General features: G+C 39.4%; 1 protein-coding gene across 2 annotated transcripts in view; it reads right to left on the reverse strand.

Annotated features, from left to right (window-relative positions):
• The window catches only part of ttc28 (tetratricopeptide repeat domain 28), a 179555-nt gene that overhangs the window by 147266 nt on the left and 5850 nt on the right, over positions 1-26439 (reverse strand). For both annotated transcript variants that reach the window (XM_056736456.1, XM_056736455.1), the window contains exon 2: positions 26032-26319. In XM_056736456.1, coding sequence (XP_056592434.1) covers positions 26032-26319 — 288 coding nt within the window. The remainder of the gene's footprint in view (positions 1-26031; positions 26320-26439) is intronic.

Genomic DNA, 26439 nt, shown 5'->3' on the forward strand with positions numbered 1-26439 from the left:
GTCAGCCCAGACAAGAACATAAGAAATGAAGCAACGTCTAAGTGGGAGGGAGGACAACAAGGAGAACGGCGGTAAAGAAAAAGAGACAAAGCGTGTTAATTAATTTTCCGCCGGTGTGTACGCGCAGACGTCTCGACAAGACGAACGATCTCATTTGCTGCAGACGTAGCCAAACAAACCTGAACGCTGGCACTGAAGCTTCTTTTTAACATTTATCAAATCTCAGCGAGGCCACGAAACGTGAACATACACAGATGTGTGTGCATAAGGCACGGAGAAAGGGATGAAAGACAACGCTCAAATTATTTCTGAGAATCAAGAACATTTACTAAACAAAAGTTGGAACCGAATGGTTCACTTGTTCTTATCAAATATGCACATATCAAGGCACTCTTATTTTTACAGGTCTTACATTTTAGACGTTGGACACACTGTGGTGAGGATTCCTCTTCAAAAATACTAAAAGATCATCTCTCCCTATAATCCCACCACTTTTGACGTCATCAACATCCTAAAGAAATTATTCACTTTCCCACATCTGTCCGATACATGAAGATTTATGATGTGAGGGCGTGACATTTATATCCTGTGAACCCACCTGCGTTCTTCGGGGGTTTTGATGTTTCGCTACAGCAAAGTGCAGAGAGGTGCTCGTATCATCCGGGCATCGAAAGCACAAAATCAAGCTCACCCTGGCAGAACCAAAACGGTAATGTAGTCATTAGGTCATTAAGATTAACTGCACTGTCACAGAGAGACTGTACAGCGCCATTAAATATATTTGTATGTATCTCCCGCGCTCTTCATTTGCATATTGTGAGTAATGAGACGAGGATAAACAAATAATACGCCGCTCTTGAATTCATCAAAAAGGTGCGTGCAGCTTTAACAGGTACTCAAATCATCAAATGGGTGTCATCATTCTAGTCAAACGTAATATAATAAAGAGGAAAAACATGACGGAAGAGATTTGACGGTCGAACACGTGCTCAACAGTTACCCCTGAAGCTACATTTGATAGGATTTCAATAATTTGATAGGAGTACAGAATAATTCTTAGGGGGCGTCGACAAACTTCAAAGGGGGCATGACAGTGAACAACATAAAGATAAAATTAAGATTTATAGTTATGTTAGTTTTAAATGACTATACAGTTTATCTAAGAGTTTACATTATGCCAAACTCTTGAATATTTAGAAGATGGGAGGGGTCTTCAAATATTGTTGGGAGCAGAATTATAATAAAATCTAGAAAACTGCATTCTACAACTAATCTTAGACGAGAATCTACAACAAGCAATTAGGAAGAACAGGTCGGCCCTCCAGCATTCCCGTTCGGCCTCACGTGTGACCGCCTGACTCACCTTCAGAGGGGCTTCCACACGCTCTCTCCTCGAGTTTATCAGTCAAGCGTGCGTATTTATCACTGTCAGCTCAGATTGTTGGTTTGAGAGGGCGGTGGCTCCGTGCACAGTTGGGGAGAGGACGCAGGATCCCAGCGCCAGCTGCTGGGGAAGAGCGAGGCCGCTGACGGCATCTGTTCCCGGTGCTTCCGTGGGGCGCGAACCACAGCCAAGAACGCTGTCATGTTGGAAACTGAAGCCGAGGCATAATATTGACACCTGTTCTGTGAAATATTAATGTGTGCGGTGAAGTCAACACGCTAATGCATCTGTGTGCATAAGTTTTAACGCCAGGCGTGTATAAATGAGTTCTTTTGTAAAGTGCAGAACGTGTAAAAGTGCTTTCCATAGTTAAAAAAAAATCACAGTACAGTCAAATTAACAAACAAAGGCTGAAAAACAAAACAAACATAGCGAGACAAAAGATGTCTCATTAAAGCCCGACAGAATGCTGGCAGGCATCAACAGAACCGGTTTGTGCGCTAGCGTGTCGTGTACAATCCCAAACACAGTCTGTCTGTAATGAGCCCTGAGAGTTATTTATCCACAAGAAAAGGTGAGAACTCTTCACTAACAAACACTTCCTTCTCTCTTCGGTTAGAAACAAATCACCTCAGCGTAAGGCTGAGTGCTATGATGGAGAACACCACGCAAAGATATGTCAACCACAGGAGTTTGCACATTTTTATACTCACACCATTGCTTAATTGAGTTCTACATTTCAGACATACAGCATGACAAATCAATGCCTTCACACTCTTTCCAGCGCTGCGTTATGTCTGGAGACCAACAACGACCTTCATATGTTCCCCTTTCTCCTGTGTGAAAGAGGCTTTGCATATTTACTAATATGAATATCATGACCGGCACTCATAAAGTGGATGGAAAGCTATTTAGTCTAACCTTGCCTTCAGGCACTGGTTGTGCTAATGATGCCCGGACCACCACAGGTCATGATAATAAAATGTAAATGCATTAACTTTATGAATACATGAATATAGTGAATATAACAGCACACATCCAGGGGCCGGTTGCATAAACTGCTTAGATTAGTTTTACAAGTTAGTCATCCAATTGTTTTCTCCAACACTGGTCATAACTTCTAAATCAGTTATATAAAAAGGAAGATTGGGCTCATTGAAATATGAAACGTAAGATTGATCAGCCCTAGCTAATTGCTAGTCAGTGAGACTAGCTGTTAAGACACACGCTGCATCTGAAATCGCTTACTTCTATACTATATAATAGGTGAAAATGAGTCATGAATAGTATGTACGAAACCTCAAAATACAAAAAACATAGGCGAGAATACCCTGATGGTCTCTTACCTTCACCAAGGTCGTGAGAGTGGATCGGATGGACACTTCTCTATCCCATGATGCCACGGTCAAATTTAAAAAGTAAATTAAATAAATGTATATAGAAACTGTAAGGCAAACGTCCGTTCGTTAGTGTAAAATAGTAAAATGGCTGCAAACACTGACTATGAACGTCTTTTCAGGACCTTTCCTGATAATCATGGGTTTATAATGCAAGTATGTTCTTAACAATCACCTGCAAAATGCAGTGCAGTACAACACTTTCAGTGCACTACAATACGTCTTGAAACACACTCCTGATCTTCACCTTCTGTTATCGCTCTCATAAACTCGAAGCTCGACCAGCATCCATCACTTTAACTCATGCTAGAACCACTATCCAACATCTCCACCACACGCACAACCGGCATTGCTTCAAAGACCCCCAATGTCATTACAGATAATAAGAAAGCTGCTTCCAGTAATGGCAGAACATGAAATATGAGACAGCTCTGCGGTATGCTAATGAAGAAGCGGGACTGGATATCTTCCCCACGCTTCCTGATTTCTGAGCGGATTATCAGCGAGCGGCAGCGGCATTATTCCACAGATGTGCCACAGATTGACAATGGGGTTTTGATACTGTAGACTGCTGCTGTTACACTGAAGAGAAGATGCGATCAATAACTTCTGGAGCTTGATAACAGTGTCATTGACTTGTGATTGTCCCAGACTGCAAGGCCATAACACTGACAACTTCAATTGCTCTCCTGTGAACACACACAGGCGATTTGTATGAAAAAAATCTGTTTTATAGACTGTTCCAAAGCAACAACACAAACAAACGTTACAGCCCTTACTTTCCGGTACATATTCGCAAACAATAGAGTGCCTGTAGATTATTTCTGAAAACAAGAAAAAGAAATGTAACTTGGCTAAACTTTTCTCTCCAATATTTTGAATTTAGACTGCGATACCAAGCTCAAACGCTAGATGTCAATGTGCCATATGATCCTTTACATGCTACCAAACAGCAGGACCCATTCAACAAATCTTTATTTAATAAAAATTGTATATTATATATAATCAAATTCAACAAATCGTTTGTTTATTACAATATTTATATAATAAATAATAATATAATTTAATATTAACATGAATTATAATATCAGACACTAGCCAGACCGATCAACAAAAAAAGATTGGAAGTTAACTGCAGTCCAGGCACACATGTCCTGTGAAACGGTCTATGTACGCCCAAAAACTACATTTTAGGATTGTTTACAGTTACAAGAAATGTTATAATATTTCTCATCATCGTAATGCATCACCTTGTCCGAACATTTTACAATGGAAATGAAGGTAAATTCAAGACTTATTTATATATATGTTTGTATTATTTAATTGTTATTATATGTATACTTCTGTTTAGGGTCACTCAATGGAAATGTTTTTCATAATCTTAAAAATCTTTTTTTTTTCAAAAGTAATATTTTATATAAATAAAAATGTCTTTAAAATGAATGCTTAATAATGAAGAAAAAGCATCCAATAAGATTCTAGAATAGATGTGAATAGGTGTTAAGTATTGTTTAAAAAGCACCTGATTTCGCTGTACAATTTACACAAACAATTCAGTTAGATATCCGTTCATGCATAGTTTGAATAATAGTCGTTTTGTCTATCATTCTAAAATCCGGAATAGAATAAATTATTCAAGAATGAGAAAGTGACCCTAAACCTTTGAACGATTATACTGTATATATATAAAATAGTATATATAAATATTACAGTAGACTACAGAGAATTGGATAAGTTTTGAAAAACTTTTGCAAAAATGATTTCTACCTTTTGATTTTGGGGTTAAATATACAAAAGATGCCATCTACAGTCAAACACTCTCATCGTGTCAATGTCTGGACATTTGTCTCCGCTTTTATTGGTCGAGTGGTCAGACAGCAGAATGTCTGGCTCCACATGAAACCTGCTGGCAGAAAGCAGCGGTCAGCACAATCTGACCTGATGGGTCTCCCACCTTCAAAACCCTCCCCCTTCCATCCCTAAAACTCACCATCTGTGCCATGAAGTGACCCGTCAAAAAAAAACAATACATACCACTCAAGTCTATGTTTGTATTCCACCAAATCACATGTACCTTGATTTTTTGTGGTTTTCCCGACAAAATTCAAACATGTGCTCGGCCAAGAATTTAAAGTCAGAGATTTTAAAATCATCAAGCTAAATTCACATTTATAAAAAATTATTCAATACTATCGATATAATAGCATTGCTTTCTTACTGTATCAACAATTGCTTCAATGTAGTTAAGGCATACACACACTGAGCAATTCTGAATTCTAAGTAACTCTATCCAGAAGCAGACCTGTCACAAAACATACATCATTGTTGAATTTCTGAATGAGCTATTCTTCATACATCTCGCAGCTCTTTGAGACCAGAAGCCGGTGAAACTGCACCAGTGGATTTGTGAATAATGCCACAGATCCACAGAAACGCTTCTCAACCTGTCACAGCGCGTCTGCGTTTCAACACTATATAAATTCTGAAGGAGACAAATCTGCTTGTGTGACCGATTCACTAGTGACTCGACAGACGTAAGACATTCTTTCTTCTGCTATCTGCCTGTGGTATGGATCACAACGCTGGATTATTCCTATGTCGCTCTCTGAACTCTCTCTCTCTCTGTCAGAAGAGACGCCAGCGGCCAGCTGAGAAAGAAATAGACTGGGAGATAGATTCAGTTACGGTGGAGGGTTACATCTTAACTTTAGTGCCGGGATGGTGAGGAAATAAATGTGAGGGGCAGAGGATGTGGAGAGCAGGCGAATAATACAACAACTTGGGGTCACCTAGAAGAAAAATGATTCATATGTGCTCATTCCTCTAAAATAAACTGTACCAATGCTTGATCACAATAATGAAATTTAGAACAATATTTTCTGAACACGATCATCATTTTGTGGTTGATAAATTGTGACTTGACATCATGAAACAGCCCAACAGTGTACCCCCACAAACCCTGTAACCCAAAATTATTGTGATACCAATGATGATGGTAATAAAGGTGGTGATGTATAATAACATAATATGTGAACGTGGAACACAAAACCAGTCTGAAGTAGTACAGGAACATTTTTAGTGAAAGCCAAATATACATTGTATGGGGGTCAAAATTGTAGATTGTTCTTTAATGTCGAAGGTCATAAGGATATTAAGAAAAGATCATATTCCATGAAGATATTTTGTAAATTTCCTACCCTAAATATATAGAAACTTGTGATATGCTATGACTTCATCTGGACAACTTTAAAGATTTTCTCAATATCAAGATTTCTCAGATGATTCCAGATTTTGGCCAAATATTGTCCTATCCTAACAAACTATACATCAATGGAAAGCTTATTTATTCAACTTTCAAATGTAAACAATCTGAAAGCCTAGTTTTGTTGTACAAGGTCATATATATGGTGAATGAAGGTAGTGATGTAAACTGATAAGACCTGGTCTCTCTGCATCAGCCCATGATACCCAACTGAAGAAAAACAAAAAAAGAACAAACAGCATGAATCATAGATCTCTCTTGACATTCTCATTTCACTCTGTTCTCTTATACTTTGTTATTTTGACAAAACTCATAACACAAAGAGTCGAAGAGAAAGAGATATGTCACAGTATCGACAAACTTAATTTAGTTGATGGACTGAATCCTTTTTGTGTATAATTACAAAAACACAATTGATTCATTTACAAGCAAATCAAAGTGAGTCTTTGAAAGGCTTTTAAGAACCGTAAAGCCGTGGAAGTCATTACAGTAAAATGGATGGATGAGATGGATGTCAGTGTCACAGGAGGAACGTGGAGGAATACGGGTGACAGCGTGAGCGGTGACAAGAACATTTCCATTCCTCAAGTGTCAAAGAAAACGTCTGTCTAACATCGAGCAGGTCAGCGTGAAGCTTCAGCACAAATTATTGCTCAATTCAAAGCAGCCCTGCTATTTTTATTAGAAAATATGAAATAACATTACCTTTTAGATTCAGACTCTTTTATTTAATGAAACCTGAATATATAACGTGTTTAGCTCTAAACTCAGATTTATGAAAGCACAGCAAAACCAAAATCATACTGAATGGGTTATAAAATCTATTTATGTAAATAAATGTAGACATAACCGACAAATCCCTCATATGACTTTATGAAATAAGAGTGATGGATCCTCGAGGTGCTGAATCACAGAGCTTTCCTTAAAAGCATATTATCTACTTATCTCTCTCACCACATCCCTGTATCATTTGTACATGTTCCTATATCTATCCGTTGTATCTATCAATTCATTCATTCATTCATTCAACCATCTATACATCCATCAATATCGTCAATGTCATTCTAAAACCTCATATGTCCAAATTTGCTTATTTTCAGGAAACAGAAAAAATGTACTTTCAAAATAATGAAATACGGTGTTGTCAAAAGTTGACAAGCACTTTTTAATACTTTTTATTGGTTAGATATTTTCAAAACCCAAACATAAAGGGTGACTTATAATAATAATGATTAATCGCAACAACAACAAAAAAAATCACAAAATATGGAGATACGAGATTTCAGAAGGACAGTAGCGATATTCAGGCTTTAGGAATTGGTGCAGCGTTCTGTTACCAACTTTTTACAATACAACCAACTACTGGTGGATCAAATACATTTACATTCAGTCATTTAACAGACGCTTTTATCCAAAGCGACTTACAGATCAGGGCAACAATGGAAGCAATTGGAACAACATAAGGCCAACAAAAAGCATAAGCTCAATAAAGAACTGCTCTCATATAGCATACAAAGTTTTTTGTTTTATTGAAAGTAGAAAAGAATCCGAACTGATCGATCAGATGTTGACGGAAGAGATGTGTTTTCAGACCATTCTTAAAAATGGCAACAAAATCTGCTGATCTTGTACCAGCGGGCAGATCATCCCATAAATGTTGAACCGTTCCTGAGAAGGTACGTGAGAGAATTTTTTTACCTTTTTGGAATGGCACCACAAGACGCCGTTCGTTAGAGTGTAGGGATCTGGCGGGTACATAAGTCTGCATAAGCGTGTGAAGAGAAGGGGGAGCCAAATCAGTGATGGTCTTGTAGGCCAGGAGCAGAGTCTTGAATTTGATTCGAGCAAATATAGGGAGCTAATATAACTTAATGAGAGGAGTGATGTGCGCTCTCTTCAGTTCAAATAAAGCACCCAAAAAATCTTTGAAAAATTCCCTTTACTGTAAATGAGCTAAAAGCAGATCTCTGTTTGTATAGTGTTGTCCCTTCTTTCCTTGGGACTTAGAAGCGGATATCTTTAACGTAACCAGGTCACGTACTGAGCAGACTAAAATCTGAATGTAGGTTAAGTAATTAGTTGGACCAAAGCCTGTGTACCACGCAGAGACGCTGGATAAAATCCACACGCTAATCCAAACCCCGCTTAGATGTGGTTTGACTTTCTCATACCGCTTTTCTTCTGTTTGGAGGACTGAAGTGCTGATTGTGCTTTCCGTATTGATCTATAGAGTCAGGGATGGCTCTAGTGTACAGCAGTCAATGTCAAACATTATCTGTTATTTGACGACGGCGGGCGACGTTCATGGGCGGAAGATAACGAAGAAACAACAAAAATGTTGAACGTGGTCCTTTCTGATTATTTTCCAGGTGGTCCATGTGACCCCGATGACCTCCATTGAGGATCTTTAGGAACGGAGGGGGGGGTTGAGACTGTCCTTCTACATCTATTGACCGCTGCCGGACAAGAGCTCTGTGTATCGATTCAGATATAGTCCTCCCAGGAACCATTGTGGGAACTGATGGGTGGATGAAAATAGAAGGCGTGATTCGAATGGACAAATTAAAAAGCTGCTCTAATTCACTAGCTGAGACGAAGGAGATCAGTTTATAGCTCTACCCCAGAGGAGCAACGTCAGCGTTTTCATTTTCCCATCACAACAACACATACAACGGGTTAAGACTACTTATAGACGGACATTAATCAGGTGCTATATTAAGTCATTTTATATCTACATCAATGATCAAATTGATTCGCAGTGAGTTTTAAATTAAATAATAAAAACTGTATTAAAGTTGCCTCTCTATCGCCATCTTTCTTTAAAATGTAAATTTGCAGGTTACTCTACATAGTGTTAAAGTCGAATGACGTCAAGCTGACCTGCAAAAATTACCTGCATATAAAAAAGTTTATTCAACACCCATAAAAAAAATCTATTCAAAGATCTACAGTATTGATGTAATATCTTGAAAAAAGGAACAACAACATATTGACATATGATTGTATCACCAAAGCGCAATATAATACAGACTTGAGGGGTTTATTAAACAATGTCAAGCTCTGTGAGTAAGACAGACATGTGCTGGAATCCCCATAAACGCTTTTCCTCTGAGAACGCAAGTGAAACGCCGTCTGCATCTGTCATCAAACACTCATGCAAAAATGCATTCAGAGAGCAGATGAGCGCACAGCTTCACATCTCCGCACAAAACGAGTCGGCTCATCTAATGATTTCTGAATCAATAGCACTCCAATAAGAGCGACGGGCTGCCGGGGAACCAGCTGCAAAATAAAACAAACAGACCTGTGCCTTCACAACGCTCACTTGCCCTTTACACAAAGTCTGAGGTTCAGAGGTCACTGTTTTAAGAAAGGGATTGTAGTTGTGTCAGAAGAATCAATATGAAGATTCATCAAGAATCAGTGAAAGTTTTATCAAATAAGTTTCTGACAGCTTTCTTTATGGTCACATTTCTCACTTTGGAGGATTTACGTCGAATATAAAGCTCTGTGTGGGTTATGGTTTTTTATGTGTGAAAGCTAGAGAAAATCACCTGCTGGTTCAACAGGATTTTGATCGATTGTTGGTGAATGATCCAGGAGTGAGGAATAATAAATCAAATAGAGTTTATATTACTTCTGAAGGTGCAGGGCGCTAGAAACACATAACTGATGACGTGACACACACACAGTGAATCTAACAAAACCTGTCAGGGATATTTCACTACATAATAAACATAATATAGAACAGAGAAATATAATTATGAATAATTTGCCGAAAGAAATGAAACTTATTTTAGCACCATAAGGATTTTGTTCACTGTGACATTCATTTCATGACAAATAAACACATTATCATTACATCCTCCACAGTTTCATTTAATTTATTTAATATAAATGGTTAAGAATTTACATCATGATAGGATGTGAGGTACAGGCTTTTAATTTATGCTTGATCATTGTATTAAAATAAACTCCTAATTTGGTGCTTATTAATAGTTAAAATGCAGAATATGGTAATGAAGAATATGTGTTTTATAAGTACTCATAAACAGCCAATATTCTAATAAAATGCATGCTAATAAGCATCTTGTTAACAGTGAGAATTGTTTCCTATATACTAAAAGTTTTATCGAAATGTCACGACGTGAAGAAACGCTCCTAAATATTATTTCTTATTTTGTTCTATTGATTTTAAGCTTAAATGTGACGTGATTCACACACACACAGAAGGACACAATGACCACTTACTGTTCAAATGACTATAATAAAGAGCAGCTCAATTGTTGGTGGTTAAAGACATACAAAATTGTGCAACAACAGAAGGCAGTTAAGCTGCTTTTTACAACCACACCACATAACAGCCCCAAATTACTCGTATTGAAAAACAATCCATCATAAAAAACATTTTAAAGATGAACGGTGAAAAACCGACCATATTATTAAAGGGCGAGAGATGAAAAAACAAAACAATGAAGCACACAATCATTTCTTAAAAGTCAGAGAACAGGTGGAGTTTTGGGTTTGTTTTGGCTTCAACCTCGCAAAATATGCACAAAATATGAACAGTTTTCTCACACACACCTATTGTTTCTCTCTGAAAGAAACAAGGGTGAGTAATTGATGAGGCATTTTTTCCTTTACCAGAACAGAAGATTGTTGTGTTGGTTTCTCACAGCGGTTGTGTCTTAAGGCTCATGTGAATGACATCAACCAGCACACAATCGAGAAAACAGAAAGGGGGGGGGGGTATCCTGAGGCAGTTACAGGAAAGCACAAGGACAGATGAAGAGATACAGAGAATTCAGCTGGGCGGAAGTGACTCTGGCTTTCACACTCTGGGGAGGGCAAAGGTCAAGAGGTCGTCCGTCTGAACACTGGCCAGATACACTGACAGACGGCCTGTCAAACATTCAAACGTTACATTGACACGTGGAAAAGCCATGAATATAAATAAGACAGCCAGTGAATGTAACATTCTGCTATGTTTACAACAGCTGCACTCCTCTAAGTCGCTTTGGATAAAAGCATCTGCTAAATCAATAAATGTAAATGTCAGTATAATATGGTGTCTAAGAGTGAGCAGTAAATGGTGGACTGCTGGTGCAACGGACATGATCGATCCCTAGTTAAAGTGGCCGTAACTGCAGTTTCTGCATATCTCATGTTAATCATGAGTACTTACAGAATAGTATCGTACCCTTCAAATATCCGTAGAGTCTTTAGTTTGATCACATTTATAAAAGACAGATACAGCTGTAAGATTATTTGCGAAAACATATGTCGTGTGCGCAACCATGGCCAACAAAACACAGACATATGACTCAGTTACACTTACCTCTTGCGGTTTATGTCCGTTATCTTTTCCAAATTTCCAAATCCGTCGTTATATCCACTGTTAATAAAACATCAATCACTAAAATGCAGTGAACAAACAAACACTTCATCTCCCACTATCGCAAGAGTAACAAGATGCAGCTGCAGGTCCAGAGCACAGCCAATCTTGACGCAGCCCAGCCGATCTTGATGGTAAGCGGGTCTTCCTATCGCTCGTCGTTTGATGCGTGGGCAGGCTATTTCTTTGCCTTGCTGTGGGCGTGCTTTTACGGGAGAATTATCCGACAAGGGACTAAGAAAAGTTGTTACGAAACAGATTTTCATGCTAAAAAAACCTTTCTGAAACCTATAAGAACGCTGGGGGAGTGTATTGAAAACAGAAATATTACATCATACCTCCAACTCGTTTTTTGACAGGTTGACCATGTCAAGCATGAGAAAACAGCACGTTTAACATTGTATAGAAGTCAAAATGCATGAAACACTGTTGCACATCCCCTTTAAAAAAGCTGCTAAAAAAAACACAAAGCAACAAACGAAAACAAGCTTTTATCAAAAGGTACACATTTTTTCAATGTGTTTGTGTGTTCCCTGTGAACACACAAACACTGCTAGTAGTACCGTCTGAGCTACAACACTATAAACAAGAAAAGGAACACTATAAACAGAAACCAACTATAAATAAAACCTAAGCTGTACTTTAAGCTAAGATGCAAAAATTCCATTAAGAAACTTATGATAAACACCATTATAAAGAGTCACCAATCAATTTTGATCGTATATTATCTACAGCAGCAAAAATAATCATAAATTAAAAGGATAGGAATGATCACATGATCAACATTTGGTATGCAAGAAGTTGAGTAAGAGGATTTCAGAGACGGAAAAATATATAGAACAACAGCACTCTGAAAAACACTGAATGCAGAGACTTACGACATGAATAGACGTTGGGATAAACTTAAATATCCTCAATTATAAGAAGGATAACTTAAGTCCTGAATATTTATTAGTAAACAAGCCTTTAAAGTAAAAGTTCAGCCAAAAAAAACAGTCATTTTTGAGATTCTATAGTAGGGAATAAAAATGACTATGGTCAAGTCAATGGGGACTATGTTTGGGTGAAGTATTACTTTAAGCTGGTTCTAAAAATACACATAAAACCTGTTAACCATATTTCACCTTCCAGCACATTATAATACATTTGCTTAAACATCCATATTTTCAGGTAGACGTTTATCCTTTTAATAAAGTTTATCTACATGATAAAATATTATGTTGCTCACTGAATTGGTATATTGAGAATAGAGTAACAGCTGAGACTGTGACTGTATTTATTAAATTTTACATTTAACAAATATTTTATGACTTGGGGGAAGATTATCCAAAAATTGTAATTCTGTGATCATTTAATCATCCTCATGTCATCCCAGCCCAACCGATATGACTTTTCTTCTCCAGAACACAAATAAGATATTTTGAATTGTGTTGATGATCAAAAAACACTGGATCCCAAATGTTTATATTTTTTATTTTTTAACAGGGAAAATGGACTGTCAATGCCTGCCCCAGAAGTAGCTACAGAGCTAAATTTCCCCCAACCCTTGACTTCCATTGTGTGATTACAAAACCACGTAGACATTTCACAAAATATCTTTTTTTTGTGTTTCGAAGGAGAAAGATTACATTACAGGATTACATTTACAACCACATAAAGAGGACTATCCCATTATAACACGAGTATCTCAACCCCACGAACAGTGCCCCCTATTGGACCCACTAATACATTCTCCAGCAGAAACATCTGTATTCCCAGGAGGTCTCACATCAGACCAGAGCTACAGGCCGCTGGTAAACAAAGTCCTAATCCAGTATATACAACGGTACAACAGTGTGTGAATTGACTACATAGTCAAACATCCTCAGGCCAAAAATTCTGTGTGCCCCTGTGGATTCAGTCAATAAATGACTGAATCACCTCAGCGAAAAGACAAATTAAGCACAGCACTAATGACTTCAATTAAGTGTTTTTAAGTAAATAAATGCAGAAACCCTTTTAATGCTGTGAGATTTTCCTACATTTAGATGCATTGATGGTCAAACTCCTGGAAGGAGAAAAAGTGTGCGATGGCAATGGAACATAATAACCTGCAATGCCAAACATTCGCCCTTCATAAGGCCCCTCGCTCCTCCAGCCAACCTCTCCAAGCGCGAGATTCTCACAAGCGAAGGCGACCTCAGATTCTTTCCCTCCAAAGGTCTGTAATTTCAAATCCTTTATTTGATTGTTCATTAACTTCAACCCTCCCCTGGAAATTGCAGACCGGACCCAGTTATTAGTGGTTCCACACATTCGCCTTCTGGATTTTTCCTTGCAGCGTATATACCTCAGCGGCTCGCGAGATGAGAGGGCAGAGAAACAGATGAGACCTTGTTTTAATGGTCTGCCTGGCAGCGGTGTAAGGGAAAATAGAGTAGAAATAAAATGAACTATCATTGAAAAGAGCGGGGAAATGATGTCAGGAGCGCAGGGCAGAATTAACGTTTTCATTATTACAATTTAGATAATTAATGTTACATTCATTATGACAATTGAGCTGAGAGCATGTGTGCATATAAAGAGTCCAACATGAACTATAGCACAGGGTAGTAGGAAGAAAAATCACTTCAGAATTTTTCTCCTCATCGCAATCACAAGATGATGATGTTCCTCATGAGCTAAGAGCGTGATCATTTTGGGAGCGTGGCAAAGCAGTGGTTTTCTTCTGAATTCAAATGTAAGACCTTCGCTATTCAATATTTGTATAGCCCTACATTCTTTACACCTTTAGATTTTTAGAACTACCCATAAAAATAAAAACCACAAAGACATCAATGTGATTAAATGAATAGCAAACTAAAACATTTGCTCAAGTCTCCTGCGTCCCAGATATTTCTCCTGAGAAAGAATCAGAAATCTCACAAATGTCTCTGTCATTAGAATTTCAGAAGATATCAACAATGACTCAAACTGAGCTCAGATTTGTCAAGTCTGCACCCAAAAGTCAATATTATTGAAGATCTCAATATGAACTCAAACATTCCATTCCATTTTCTACCGCTTATCCGAACTACCTCGGGTCACGGGGAGCCTGTGCCATCTCAGAAGTCATCGGGCATCAAGGCAGGATACACCCTGGATGGAGTGCCAACCCATCGCAGGGCACACACACTCACTCATTCACTCACGCACTCACACCCTACGGACAATTTTTCCAGAGATGCCAATCAACCTACCATACATGTCTTTGGACCAGGGGAGGAAACCGGAGTACCCGGAGGAAACCCCCGAGGCACGGGGAGAACAAGCAAACTCCACACACACAAGTCGGAGAACTCAAACATTTCTCATCAAATTTACCCAAATCCAGATTTTTTACCTCTACAATCTACATTTATTTTACACCACCAAACTCTTCACGTGTATCAACTATTACACTCTTCTCCTCAGGAGAAACATCTGAGACTTAGTAGATACAAAAATAAAACATAACTGAGAACTCATCTGAGCAACATCTGAGCATTACAATTTTCCTGAGACACAACCAAACCATAACTACGACCTCTGCAGTGCGAGAGCTCTGGAACTCAAACCTCTGAGCGTTGAACCTCTCCTCTGGGACATCACGAGGAGTCAGAGATGCTAAAGGAGGGGCCACCCACCCGAAACACGGCTTCATCTCTGCTCCGACTCTTTTGATCTAAGAGACTCACATAAGCCAAGTCGAGCTCTCGTGTTTCACACACTCACAAACAATCCCAGCGTTTGGGGCTTTCAGAAACCCGCAGGTAGACCGGCAAGCGTTCAGAGCTCTGGCAACACGTGCGGTATGAGTGTCTGTATCAGATCCGAGTTTTTCCATATACTGGGAAACTCCGGCACGCTTTTGTCATTCAGGGTCTGTCAACAGGCATTAGACTCAATGTAGGAACAAAGCAGAGAAGAGGAGGGTTTCAGGCCAATATGGAGATCCTTCCCAGGGTGGGAAGCCGAGCCCAGAGCTGTGTATGCGTGGGAGAAAGAGAAAGAAAGAAGGTCTGGGTTTATTTCACATGCCAGGCCAAACCAGCATCTTCAAAGTGTTGCCTATGGGGAGACGCGCAAAACCATATGCGGCAGGAGTCTTCTTTTAATACATTACCCACACACACACCTCAGCCACACCCCGAACAAACACACACACACAAGAGAACTGGCGAAAAAAACCACCACAAACACTAAACAATGACAACATGTGATTAAAGTATATTGTGAGAAATATATTGATCACATGAAACAAAGCTGAGCTAGTTAAAAGTGAAGGCTTTGGCGCTGGAGCATGTGGTGAGAGGAGGTGATTGTGTGTGTGCGTGATCGCTGATACAGCGAGTCGTCGCCTCCGGAGAGGCTGCAGCAGATGTCGGAGTGTGTAGCGTAAGCAGCTGTCCTGCACACACACCCCTCATTCTACACACAGGTCCCGCTCTACACACGCACACATCACACACATGCAGGGTTCTTTCTACACATTCGCGCATGCTTCGGATTCTAAAGCGGATTTGATTGGACGAGAACTTTGACAAGAGGTTCATGCGTAGCTTGATGTCATGGAATTTCTACATTGGTTTGAGCGCACGTGCCAGACTCTCAGTTTTGAAGGCTTATATCTTCTAAACAGGAATATTGTCAGCGCGTAAGAGCATATCAGTTTATTGGCGTTCTTAAGGCTCACTTAAAAAAACTTCCCGTTTGATTTCACTGGGGCTATAATGATCACAGCGTTGTCTAGGCAATAACGGCCACTTCAGTTTTGCGTTAATATGTCCCAGTGCGTGCATATAGTTTTGCAAAGCACTAAAATGTGTATACTACTACATTAAAAAAACAGTACATACTTTAAGGGCGTAGTATAATAAGGTGAATTAGGACGCAGCAACAAACACTTATGACTCATTCTACATACACATACACACAGCATTCATTCTAAACAAAGACACACACAAGGCTTATTCTACACACACACACACACACACACACTATAGCCTCATTCTACACACACGCACACACACGCTGCTTATTCTACACACACACTTACTATAGGCTCATACTACACACATACACACACACACACGCATGCACACAATCTATTCTACACACACACAGGACTCATTTCACATGCACACACAGCACTTATTCTATAAACACATAACACACCATACTCATTCTACACACACACACACCGCAAACTCTCTCTTTCATCTTCACACACACACACTCACAGTTAACACACCTCCTGAGCATTCAAACCAATTACAGCTCCTCCTCCACCAGCCAGATCACGACCAATTACAGCAGGAGGAACACAAATCATGTGGCCCCTGTAAAGGCCCGGGCATGCTTGACTTTCCGTGTCCATCTCGCGCACAAACACGTACAAGTTCAACACATGCTCAATACAAATGAGTATATGTGGTCTACCAGACCATCAGAGGGCAGTGCTGAGTCGTGTCATTCTCAGACCCACAACAAATGAATGATTGAGGAAGTGTTTTCACCATTGCAAACAATCCAAGCAAACAGCAAGACAACATGAACAACAATATATACTTTATATATCCTTGGTCCTTGGTTTCAGCATGTTGGTTTTGTATCATTCTTTGTCGACAACACTGCACACTTTCTGTGTGTGTATTGACCCCTAGTGGACTAGAGCACTTTTCTTCATGCATACGCTGTTCTACGCGGCACGTTCGTACGGTCTCCAAAGATGGGCTGCACGGGGATGGGGTGTGCGGGCGACCGCGGCCCCTTCTGATGATGAAAATTGCTTCATGCTGATGGACGAACCATACTTTGGCCTTAAACCTGTTACTCTGCACCAAGTCAGCGTACGTGAATGTCTCCGTACTCTACTGTCATGCCAGGGAGAAACAGACCAACACATAACAACAAAAACAACACAGGTTGTTATGCGTGTTGTGGATAGGTTTGACGCTACTTTTCTAAGTGATGGATAAGTGTCTATTTTACTTTCTGGTCGACCTCAAGTCTTTATTCAAATACTCATGAGCTGCTAAATCTTGACATACGGTACGGAGATAAGATCCAGCAATGACCTTGTTATCAACATCAAACTCAGGACTCGCCCACTAGAGAGATGGACATGTTTGTCTGACATCATTGATATCCGCTGCCCTTGTCTGTCAAAACTTCATTTGCATACTGACCTCTCGCCCAATAGGAGACAGGCTGCGGTGTAACCGCACGTCCCCGTCAAACTAAAAAGCCTCAGATTGATAGCGACCATTTAGGAGAAAGATAAACCATCAATTTCACGTCCACCTGACAAAGAGATAGATTACATCATTTAGTCTTTCTTCTAAAAGCGTCTCAGATCTCGAGAGCATCTTGAGGAATATTCACTCAACCAATACGTCGATTCATGTCGTGGCGTAACATAAAACATTTCACTCCTGAACTGCTGCTTATTGACAATGTGTTGAAAGCAACTCAGAGGGAAACATGTTTCACAAAATGAGCGCACACATATTGAGCTACGACTCCACATCACCAACATCCTTTTCATTTGAACGCAACAAATGCATCCCCATCCGTGTGGAATAATGCGTTTAAGTGTCACATGCTTTGTTTTGGGAATCAAACGCACATGCTGTGACCTCTGCGATTGCGAGCTGTTTATACCATTTTAACACGACGGCTCCATTGCCTCCTAAAAGCAGATCATTGTAAAACCCCAGAGAGAAAAACTGTATTGTGGAATTATCCGCTTGAATGGTGAATTACCAGTGATTTTAGGCTCAGTCATTCTTCATATGCAAAACATTTGAACGCTCTGTTGTTTAAAAATGAACATGGTTGTGATCGTTCTTTAAAGGGATATTTCACCCAAAAATGTATTCCTCATTTGCTCAACCTCCTGTTATTTCATATCTGTATAAATGACTTTGTTCTGATAAACACAGAGAAAGATATTGGGAAGAATATTTGTAATTTTCAGTTCCAAAACATTATTGACTACCATACTAGGAATAGCTCATTTTGTGTTCAACAGAACAAAAAAAAATTATGAAAATGTTCCTACTATGGTAGTGGATGATGTTCCAGAAATGAAAATTGTTAACTTTCTTCCAAATATCTTTCTCTGTGAATTTTGGTTTGAAACAATCCGAGGGGGGAGAAAACGATGACAGAATTTTCATTTTTTGGTGGAGTATCCCTTTAAGAAACTATTCAAAGGTAAACCCGAATTTTGTAAAGTTTTAAACATTTCAATTAAGAATGAGATAAAATGAAGAAACACCTGAAATAGCGCTATGGATTGATGAATAGAGACTTTTTCGCTGCAGACGTTTGTTCATAACCCGGGATATTACAGTATTCAGTGCTAAGATGACTTCATTCATCACTTTCATCTATTTTAATTGCAATATTGTGATAAAAGAAACCTACCTGTTATTATCTCCAGCTTGAAAATGGTTTCAATTTTATGCAGTGCATTAAGAGATATATGATGGTGACATTAAAGGTAAAGTTTAATAATAAAAAAAAGGTTCTTCATCATTTACTCATACTCATGTTATTCAAAACCAGTATGACTTTCTTTCTTCTGCACATCACAAGAGACGATATTTTAAAGAACGTTGATAACAAACCAACAATGACTTCCATTGACTTCCACTGTATGAACTCAACTCAAAACCATGCAGACTTTTCTCAAAATATCTTCTTTTGTGTTCCACCAAAGAAAGAGTCACACAAGAGTTTACAATCACATGAGGGTGATTAGATGATGACAAAATGTTTATTTTTAAGTGAACAATCTCATACCACAAAGAATGAGCCCTATACGTGAAATATGCTTTGAAAGCAGCTCTAAAGCAGACATCTGCCTATTCTGAAGAACCCAGTGAAAAAATTGTCATGTGATGGAGTCGATGCAAAGCAGTGACGGGGTGCTCGCCTGTCACCTCTCATCTGCATGTGACCCGCTCTGTGATCCTGGCTACGCTTAGCGATGCCATCATGTAATAAGACAATCCGGCTTTACTGAAGGACTTTGAACTCAATCTGTCTTTGTTCTTTGATAATTGAATAGAGCTGAGAATCTGAGGAGACTATTTCAAAAACACATAATACAGTCAAATACAACCGGAGTGAAGCGGAGTGGCTTTATGTTTTTAATTAGCAAATGGTTTGACGTTTACTTTCACAACGGCAGTAAAAGGTATTAGTGGTTTAGCGTGGGCCAACTACAGGCTAAACACTAAAGACTAGCTAATTATGTTTAACATTAGCCAAGTAATTACATTGACCTTTATAGGATCTTTATAACACGCTTGCTACCCGTTTGTGGAGAGTGTTTTGCCAAAAACACATGTGGAAGGAGGTGGGGTTTTATCGAGGGATGATGACGCTGTTATCACCATGGCAACGTCGATGATGTAGAGATGCTGCATTGCTTTTGATATGATCTCATCAACTCTCATATAAAAAGATTTTCCAAACTTTTTCTTGGACTGTAATAGGACCAGAGTGTTGTTACGGATGAGTGGACGGTTCCCTCTGGTGTTTGCTTTGAGAATTGCAAGGGTCACTTTGGTCTGGGCAAATCTCACACACAAAAAAAACTGAACTTTTCAACCTAAAACGAAAAACAATGAGAAATTATATTTAGCATAAGGAAAATGAAGCCTATTATAAAGATATCACTTTTTTTAATTGCTACAGTTAAACATTGTCCCTTTATGGTTGTTCTTTAAATTAACATTATTCTCAATAATTGTCATTCATTAAATTCATAAATAAGCTTTGTTTGCTTTAAGCAAATTATTTCCTATTTTTTATAGGGTCAAACATGAACCGATCCTCTTCTAAACACATCATGTGTAAGACAACACAGGTTCTTTGAATCCTACAGACATGTAAACTCCGCTCATAGATAAAAAGCAAGCTTCCTAAAGAAAATGATCTTTTAAACGTTTGGCTTCATCTAAAAAAACAAAACATTTAAGGGACGATGATGGAGTAACATCTTTCTTTACGCACTGAGAAGAGAAAGCATCTGAAGGCCGGTTCATTCACTCACAGAGGGGGCCGTGATGTCGCTGAGTGCCAGCCCAGCGCTGCAAGCGTTTGGCTTCTATCGCATGCCATGGCAATGCATGTTAAACTCTAAGAAAGGACAGAAAGTCTGCATAGCGGTGCTGTCTCCAACACTTTTGGCCTCAAGGGCCCCATTAACATGAAAGAGCCCTGAAAACTCGCACAAACATGGCTGGTTAGAGCCGATACAAAGGCTTGCCGTACAACAGGCCGAACTGTTTTCCTTTATTCATCCAAGAAAGCACTTGAGGGCCTCGTATTAAAATTTAAAAGAGAAAGAGAAAATAAATGGGTGGGTTCAAATGAATTACAGAGAAGAACACAAATGCAGAGCTTATGATGATATTTACAGTGATATCAAAAGCGAATAGTTTGTGGGATTCAATGCATGCTAGTAAAATCATAGTACACTAATATTTGAGATGATGATTTTTTATTTGAGCAGTTAAAATCTCTAAATTCATTTTCGTTAAACCACCATGATTGAGCCATCAAAGCAGCGCTTTCCTAACCACCTACAACATAAAACATAAAGACAATTGGACTTTGTAAAAACCGCCTGCTGTGAACTTCATCCCTGTTATAATACATAATTCATAGGTCTCTAGGAGCTGCATACACTGCATCTTAATCTTATCTATGAACATCTCTACAAACCAGCCAAACTCAACAACTAGTCTGTTAAAGCACATGTTTTGCACCCCCTATTGAATTAAACACATCCACCCAGCTTCTACAGTGAGACGCTACTGAAACTGGAAATTTAAAAGCACAAGATGAGTGTTTCTAATGCAGTAAATGTCATGCTTGCGTGTCCGTACCGCTGAGCCCCCTCGTTGATGCGTTTCCCTCAGGAGAAGATTACGGAGTGGTTTGAATATTGCTTTATAAGAACAGGGTGTCACGGACGTCAACAGGGAGAGAAGTTCTGGCCCCAGTGCACTATGGGAAAATGGGCCTGTGGGCTTTCCAGGATGAAGATGTTCCCAGATGGGTTTCACAGTGATGAGACGTTTCGACAGCATGAAGCTCTTTAATTTCGAAACACACGACATGTCCTTGCTGACTACGGTAATACTGTGATGTGTGATCTGAATGGAATTTCCATCATAATAAAAGACGTCTTATCGAGTTTCACAGTTTAACTGAAGCGCTGTCCCAGAAATCACCTTCAAGTTCTTCACTATACACAGGTTACAACGCAGATATTGGAAGGGCTTGTATTGAACTTTCTTATTCATTTATATCACATAACATACAAATTGCTTATAATAAATAAATTCTTATTCTACATTATCATATTGCAATAACGCTGTGTGTTGTGAGACTTCTTTATTAAACAATCTTGACCGTATCAGCACAGAATAACCATCAAAGCTTAAAAACAGGTGACCTGTCCTGCTGTGCACAGATCTCAAAATCGCAAGTCACCTCATGATTCGAATTTGCATTCATACACACTTCAATATAATCCCTTCATCTGTTTACACAATACAGTCAGTGGCACATGTCTTTGATCAGCACAAGGGCTGCGAATCAAACAGACAGAAACAGATTTTAGGAATAAAGATGGACTGAGTGAATCTTCATGAATTATCGTCTCTTTGAAGTCTAAGCGGAGGTCCAGGTGTGAGTTTTCTGAACACTTGCATGCTTGAGCATTTCATCCTAGCAACCACACAGAGAAACGGCAAAAAACTATTTCAGGAAAACCTATTCAAAGTAAAAACACGCAGGGAATGTAAGAAAACAGCCGACCTCTCAAAATGATGATTTCACCCATGAAATGCTAATAAAAAGACTTCAAAAAAGCGTTTGCGTCACGCCTAAACAGGCATTTAAATGGGGTACAATGATCCCACAAAAACAAAAGCTATCTCACGTCTTACATTTCATCATTTTGTGTCCCTAGCGTGTTTGTTGATATGCGCAGCGTCGCTCTCCCAGTCTCCTGTTCCCATGAGTCTTCAGAAAGCGTAAAATATTGCTGTTGTGCCCACACAGACGTCTATAGGCTGCTGGAAAGAGGGGGGTTGCATTGGACAGGCCAGACAGAGGTAAATAGCCTTCTCGCTATTGAGCCTTAATTAAAGTCAAGCTCAGCCGTGACCCCGCTGTGACGCCACAGCAGGAATATTGCCATGACCTGACCCAGCGTGTCATCGCCATGTCTCTTCCCTCCACTGCGCTGCACTATGACATAAGACGACACTACACAGCCAATTACGAGCTGAAGGGATGAACCATCTACAATATTAAATATTTATGTTGGATAATATTGGGTGAACAATCTCTTTCAGCAGATTCATTACAGAGAGGGAGAGAGATAGAAAGACGCATACATAAAGTAGATGAATAAAAAGATACACAGACAAATAGATAAAAAGACTTAGAACGAGAAATATATACAGATGTTTGCTTAGAAATACAGAGCCGGGGAACAAATGAAGTGCCCATTGCAAAGATCCATTTAATCGACATTTCTAGATATATTGTGTCCATTCCAGCCAAGTGTCTGTTGAATTTCAACAAAATCAAATCATCCTACAGCAATCTGAAAGATTGACAGCATGACAAGACACCAAAAAATCCAGGTTATCACATAAAACATATATGTTTGAACTTTTTCCAAATACATGTGGAAATTGTACTGTTGTATTGCTTAAAAGTGAATATAAATGCATACAGATATAATGTTTTTATTTTAAATTTGGAAGAAACTATCGTTTTACCTAAGCACATACCTATAATTGTAATTTTTTAAATCAGAAAAACTGATTTTGACATGGTCTCTTTTATAAATTAAAACATAGAACTAAAGGAGCTAGACAGACAGAAAGATATAGACAGAAAGCTCGAGATACAAATTGTAAATCTAGACAGAAAGAGACAGACAGACGGAAAAAGAAAAAGATTGACAGATAAGATAGACAGATAAAAATATAGTGATATATATAGAGACGAAGACAAATAGAAGGATGGAGATGGACAGACAGACATACAAAGCTACATTATATTACTATAAATATATAATTATGCATCAAAATTCTGATAAAACACAGTTTTTATTGCTTTTATCTCCCATCCCTAACTTAACCCTGCATCTTTAAAACACAAACACTCAAAAGGCTCATAAACACACATAAAACACAAACATCTCCCCAGCGTCTTTCAGCGGTGCAGTGCTCAGCGTCTGCAGAATGCTGATGAAGCAGCACTCGTCTGTGCTCTCCGCACATTCATCATTCGCCGCGACCTCTCGTGAAGGCTGAGAGGCGTCTGAGTGTGTGACGGAGAGGAAAACATCAACAGCTTTCCATCAAAACTAGGACTACAACAGCCTTACTGTTGTCCGTGTGAAATTCTGCTTCATTTAACATGTTTCCCACACTTCCTTCCATTACAAACAAACACACGGCAAGTTTACAATGGCCCTAAAATCATTTCAGCACGTGATTTTGATAGAGCACCTATTGAAAATATTCCTATAACCTGTCAGAAATCACTGTAATAAGTCTCTCATTTCAGTCTCTGTAACAAGACACTTTTAACAAGACAATAATTGCAACCTCTGAAACGTTCCTCTTTTGTTTGTTTGTGTTTAATATGACTTTGCATCCTACATTTTCTACTGCAGTATTTCAGGCTAGTAAAGCCGGTGGAATGTGGCTGTTTTTGCAATTATTGCTCTCGCAGCAGAAGTTTAATGGAGAACTCGTCCAGGATTTCCACAACAAAACAGCGCCTCGGCCCCACACCCACTCCTTCCTCCTATTCTGTTCCAAAAGGAAGCAGAACCTCTACGATACAGGGAAAGGCCGTCTGCTCGATCTCGTAACACTTCCTCTCTCTCGGGTCTCTCACTTGCGGCACCCTGATGTCTCACAAAGAAAATAATTTCACACGTTTTGGTTCAGCTAAATGAAACCCATATTTCTGCCCTTTTCTCTTTGCCAATGAAAAGGTCCTGCCTCTTAGGATCCCAGCAGCAAATTAAAAGTCAAAAAGCAGGAGACGGGCAGAAATGCATGCCGAGGTTAACGTTCTGTGCTGGGTTTGGGTTTTGCCACATGTGTTCTCGGCCGAGGAGGAGAGGATTGTGTGTCTGCGCAAGAGTTTGTCTCGCAGAAATTTATATGGTTTACAAGAGAAAATAGACAACTCAATGTCCTTTGTTCCTATTAAAACAAACACGTTTACTTGATTACAAAATGCTTGAGTAGAGCTCACATGCATGGCCTGCTGGAAACAAAAAATAGAGCTTTAAAGGAGGCGTGAATTAAAATTAAAATTTTAATCCGACCTTTTGTTATATAAGAGTGAATCACATTCACACGAACATCATTTAAGTGTCAGAACTGAATATCCCCTTTTTACTGGGATTACATCTGTTATTGACACCAGGCCCAGTGAACGCCAGGTTCTGGAATGCACCTATCGATGACAACATTGATAGGTTGAACACTACCTCCACAGAAAAATATCAATGACTAATTCTCTAGCCACGCCCACTGGTTCGTGCATGACAGAACTGAAATGTCACAAGTGGCGCGGAACCAGAAAGAGTGAGCAAGCAATAAACAAACATGCCGTTAAAGATAGCTAAATATTGTGGCATCCCTGGTTGTGGAAGAATACAATCGCTGCATAACCTTCCTTAATTCCAACAATAGTAATGCGAGGTTAAAGTTTATTTATTTTTTCTTCACAGAAGGCTTCAACTACGCAAACTGCTATCCAATTAAAGTGGAGGGCGTTTACTTCCAAGTGTCTTCAATGCAGTGCGCCCATTAAAAGCAAGCCTTTACAGAGCTGGCCTTAAAACCTTGGTTAGAAACTAGCCTATTACTTATTGATTTTGATGTTTTGGATGTAAAAACCACGCCAACGTCATAAGTAGACCTCAGATAACAGTATAAAACAATAAACAAGTGCAGTTCATCAGACCTTTACATTTTTTTAATCTAAATTAATCTTTATATTATATATTTTTTTCCCATTTACCAGTTGCACAAATACACAATTTATGACAAACTAACTACAAGTACAATCTGTTGGTAAACACAGAGGTATGGACATGGGTATGGTCACAATAAAGCTAATGTAGGCAAAGCTAATGTGATCACTTTAAATTTGCATTGTAAAGAAAACAAGCCAGCAACCAAAACCTAATCCATTAATGCAGTTCGATCACTAACATTAGCGCATACTAGAAAAGCCAGTGCATTAGTGTGGTTTATTAGAAGGGCCTCAAACTCTGTTGCCAAGAACAGATGAACCCCTGCGGCATGGCCACTACTGTGACCATTTTTCAGACGTTGACTTCGCCGAAAGGTTTCGTTGTCAACATCAGGGCAGAAAAATGTTCAGCAAAGAGGCAATTTGGCTCTCATCCTCAAGCTGACGGTAGGAGCATCAAATGCAGATAATGATGTTCTCTCAGACTATTAATGCAAAATGTACTTCGTGAATTGAATAACACTCACCCGCACAAGCCCCACCCACTTACCTTCGGCCACTTTGGGTTAAGGAGGCGTGCTTTGACCGCATCGTCGAGGGCGGTCTGATACTGGCCCAGTTTGAGGTGGGCGGCCGAGCGGTTGCTGTACAGAATGCAGTTCTGCGGGTCTGCGCGCAGGGCCTCTCCATAAAGCTTCACGGCCGTCTGGAAGTCCCCCATCTGGCAGGCTTCGTTGCTTTGCCGCACTTTCCCCATGAACTCTGCTTTGCTGAGGCACGGCCCCTCGGCCGCGGCGTGCACTGCCCTGCCCAGAGCTCGTGGCCCGAACAGACCAAACTGCCCAGAGAAAAAACACATCAGAGAGATGCATTAGTGGATTTAGATTATTATATGTTTAAAACGAGAGCTGGCTTTAATTTGCAAAAAAAGGTGGCGTTTAGACAGAAAGGATTTTCC

Source organism: Triplophysa dalaica, chromosome 22, assembly GCF_015846415.1.
Source record: "Triplophysa dalaica isolate WHDGS20190420 chromosome 22, ASM1584641v1, whole genome shotgun sequence".
Classification (NCBI taxonomy): domain Eukaryota; kingdom Metazoa; phylum Chordata; class Actinopteri; order Cypriniformes; family Nemacheilidae; genus Triplophysa; species Triplophysa dalaica.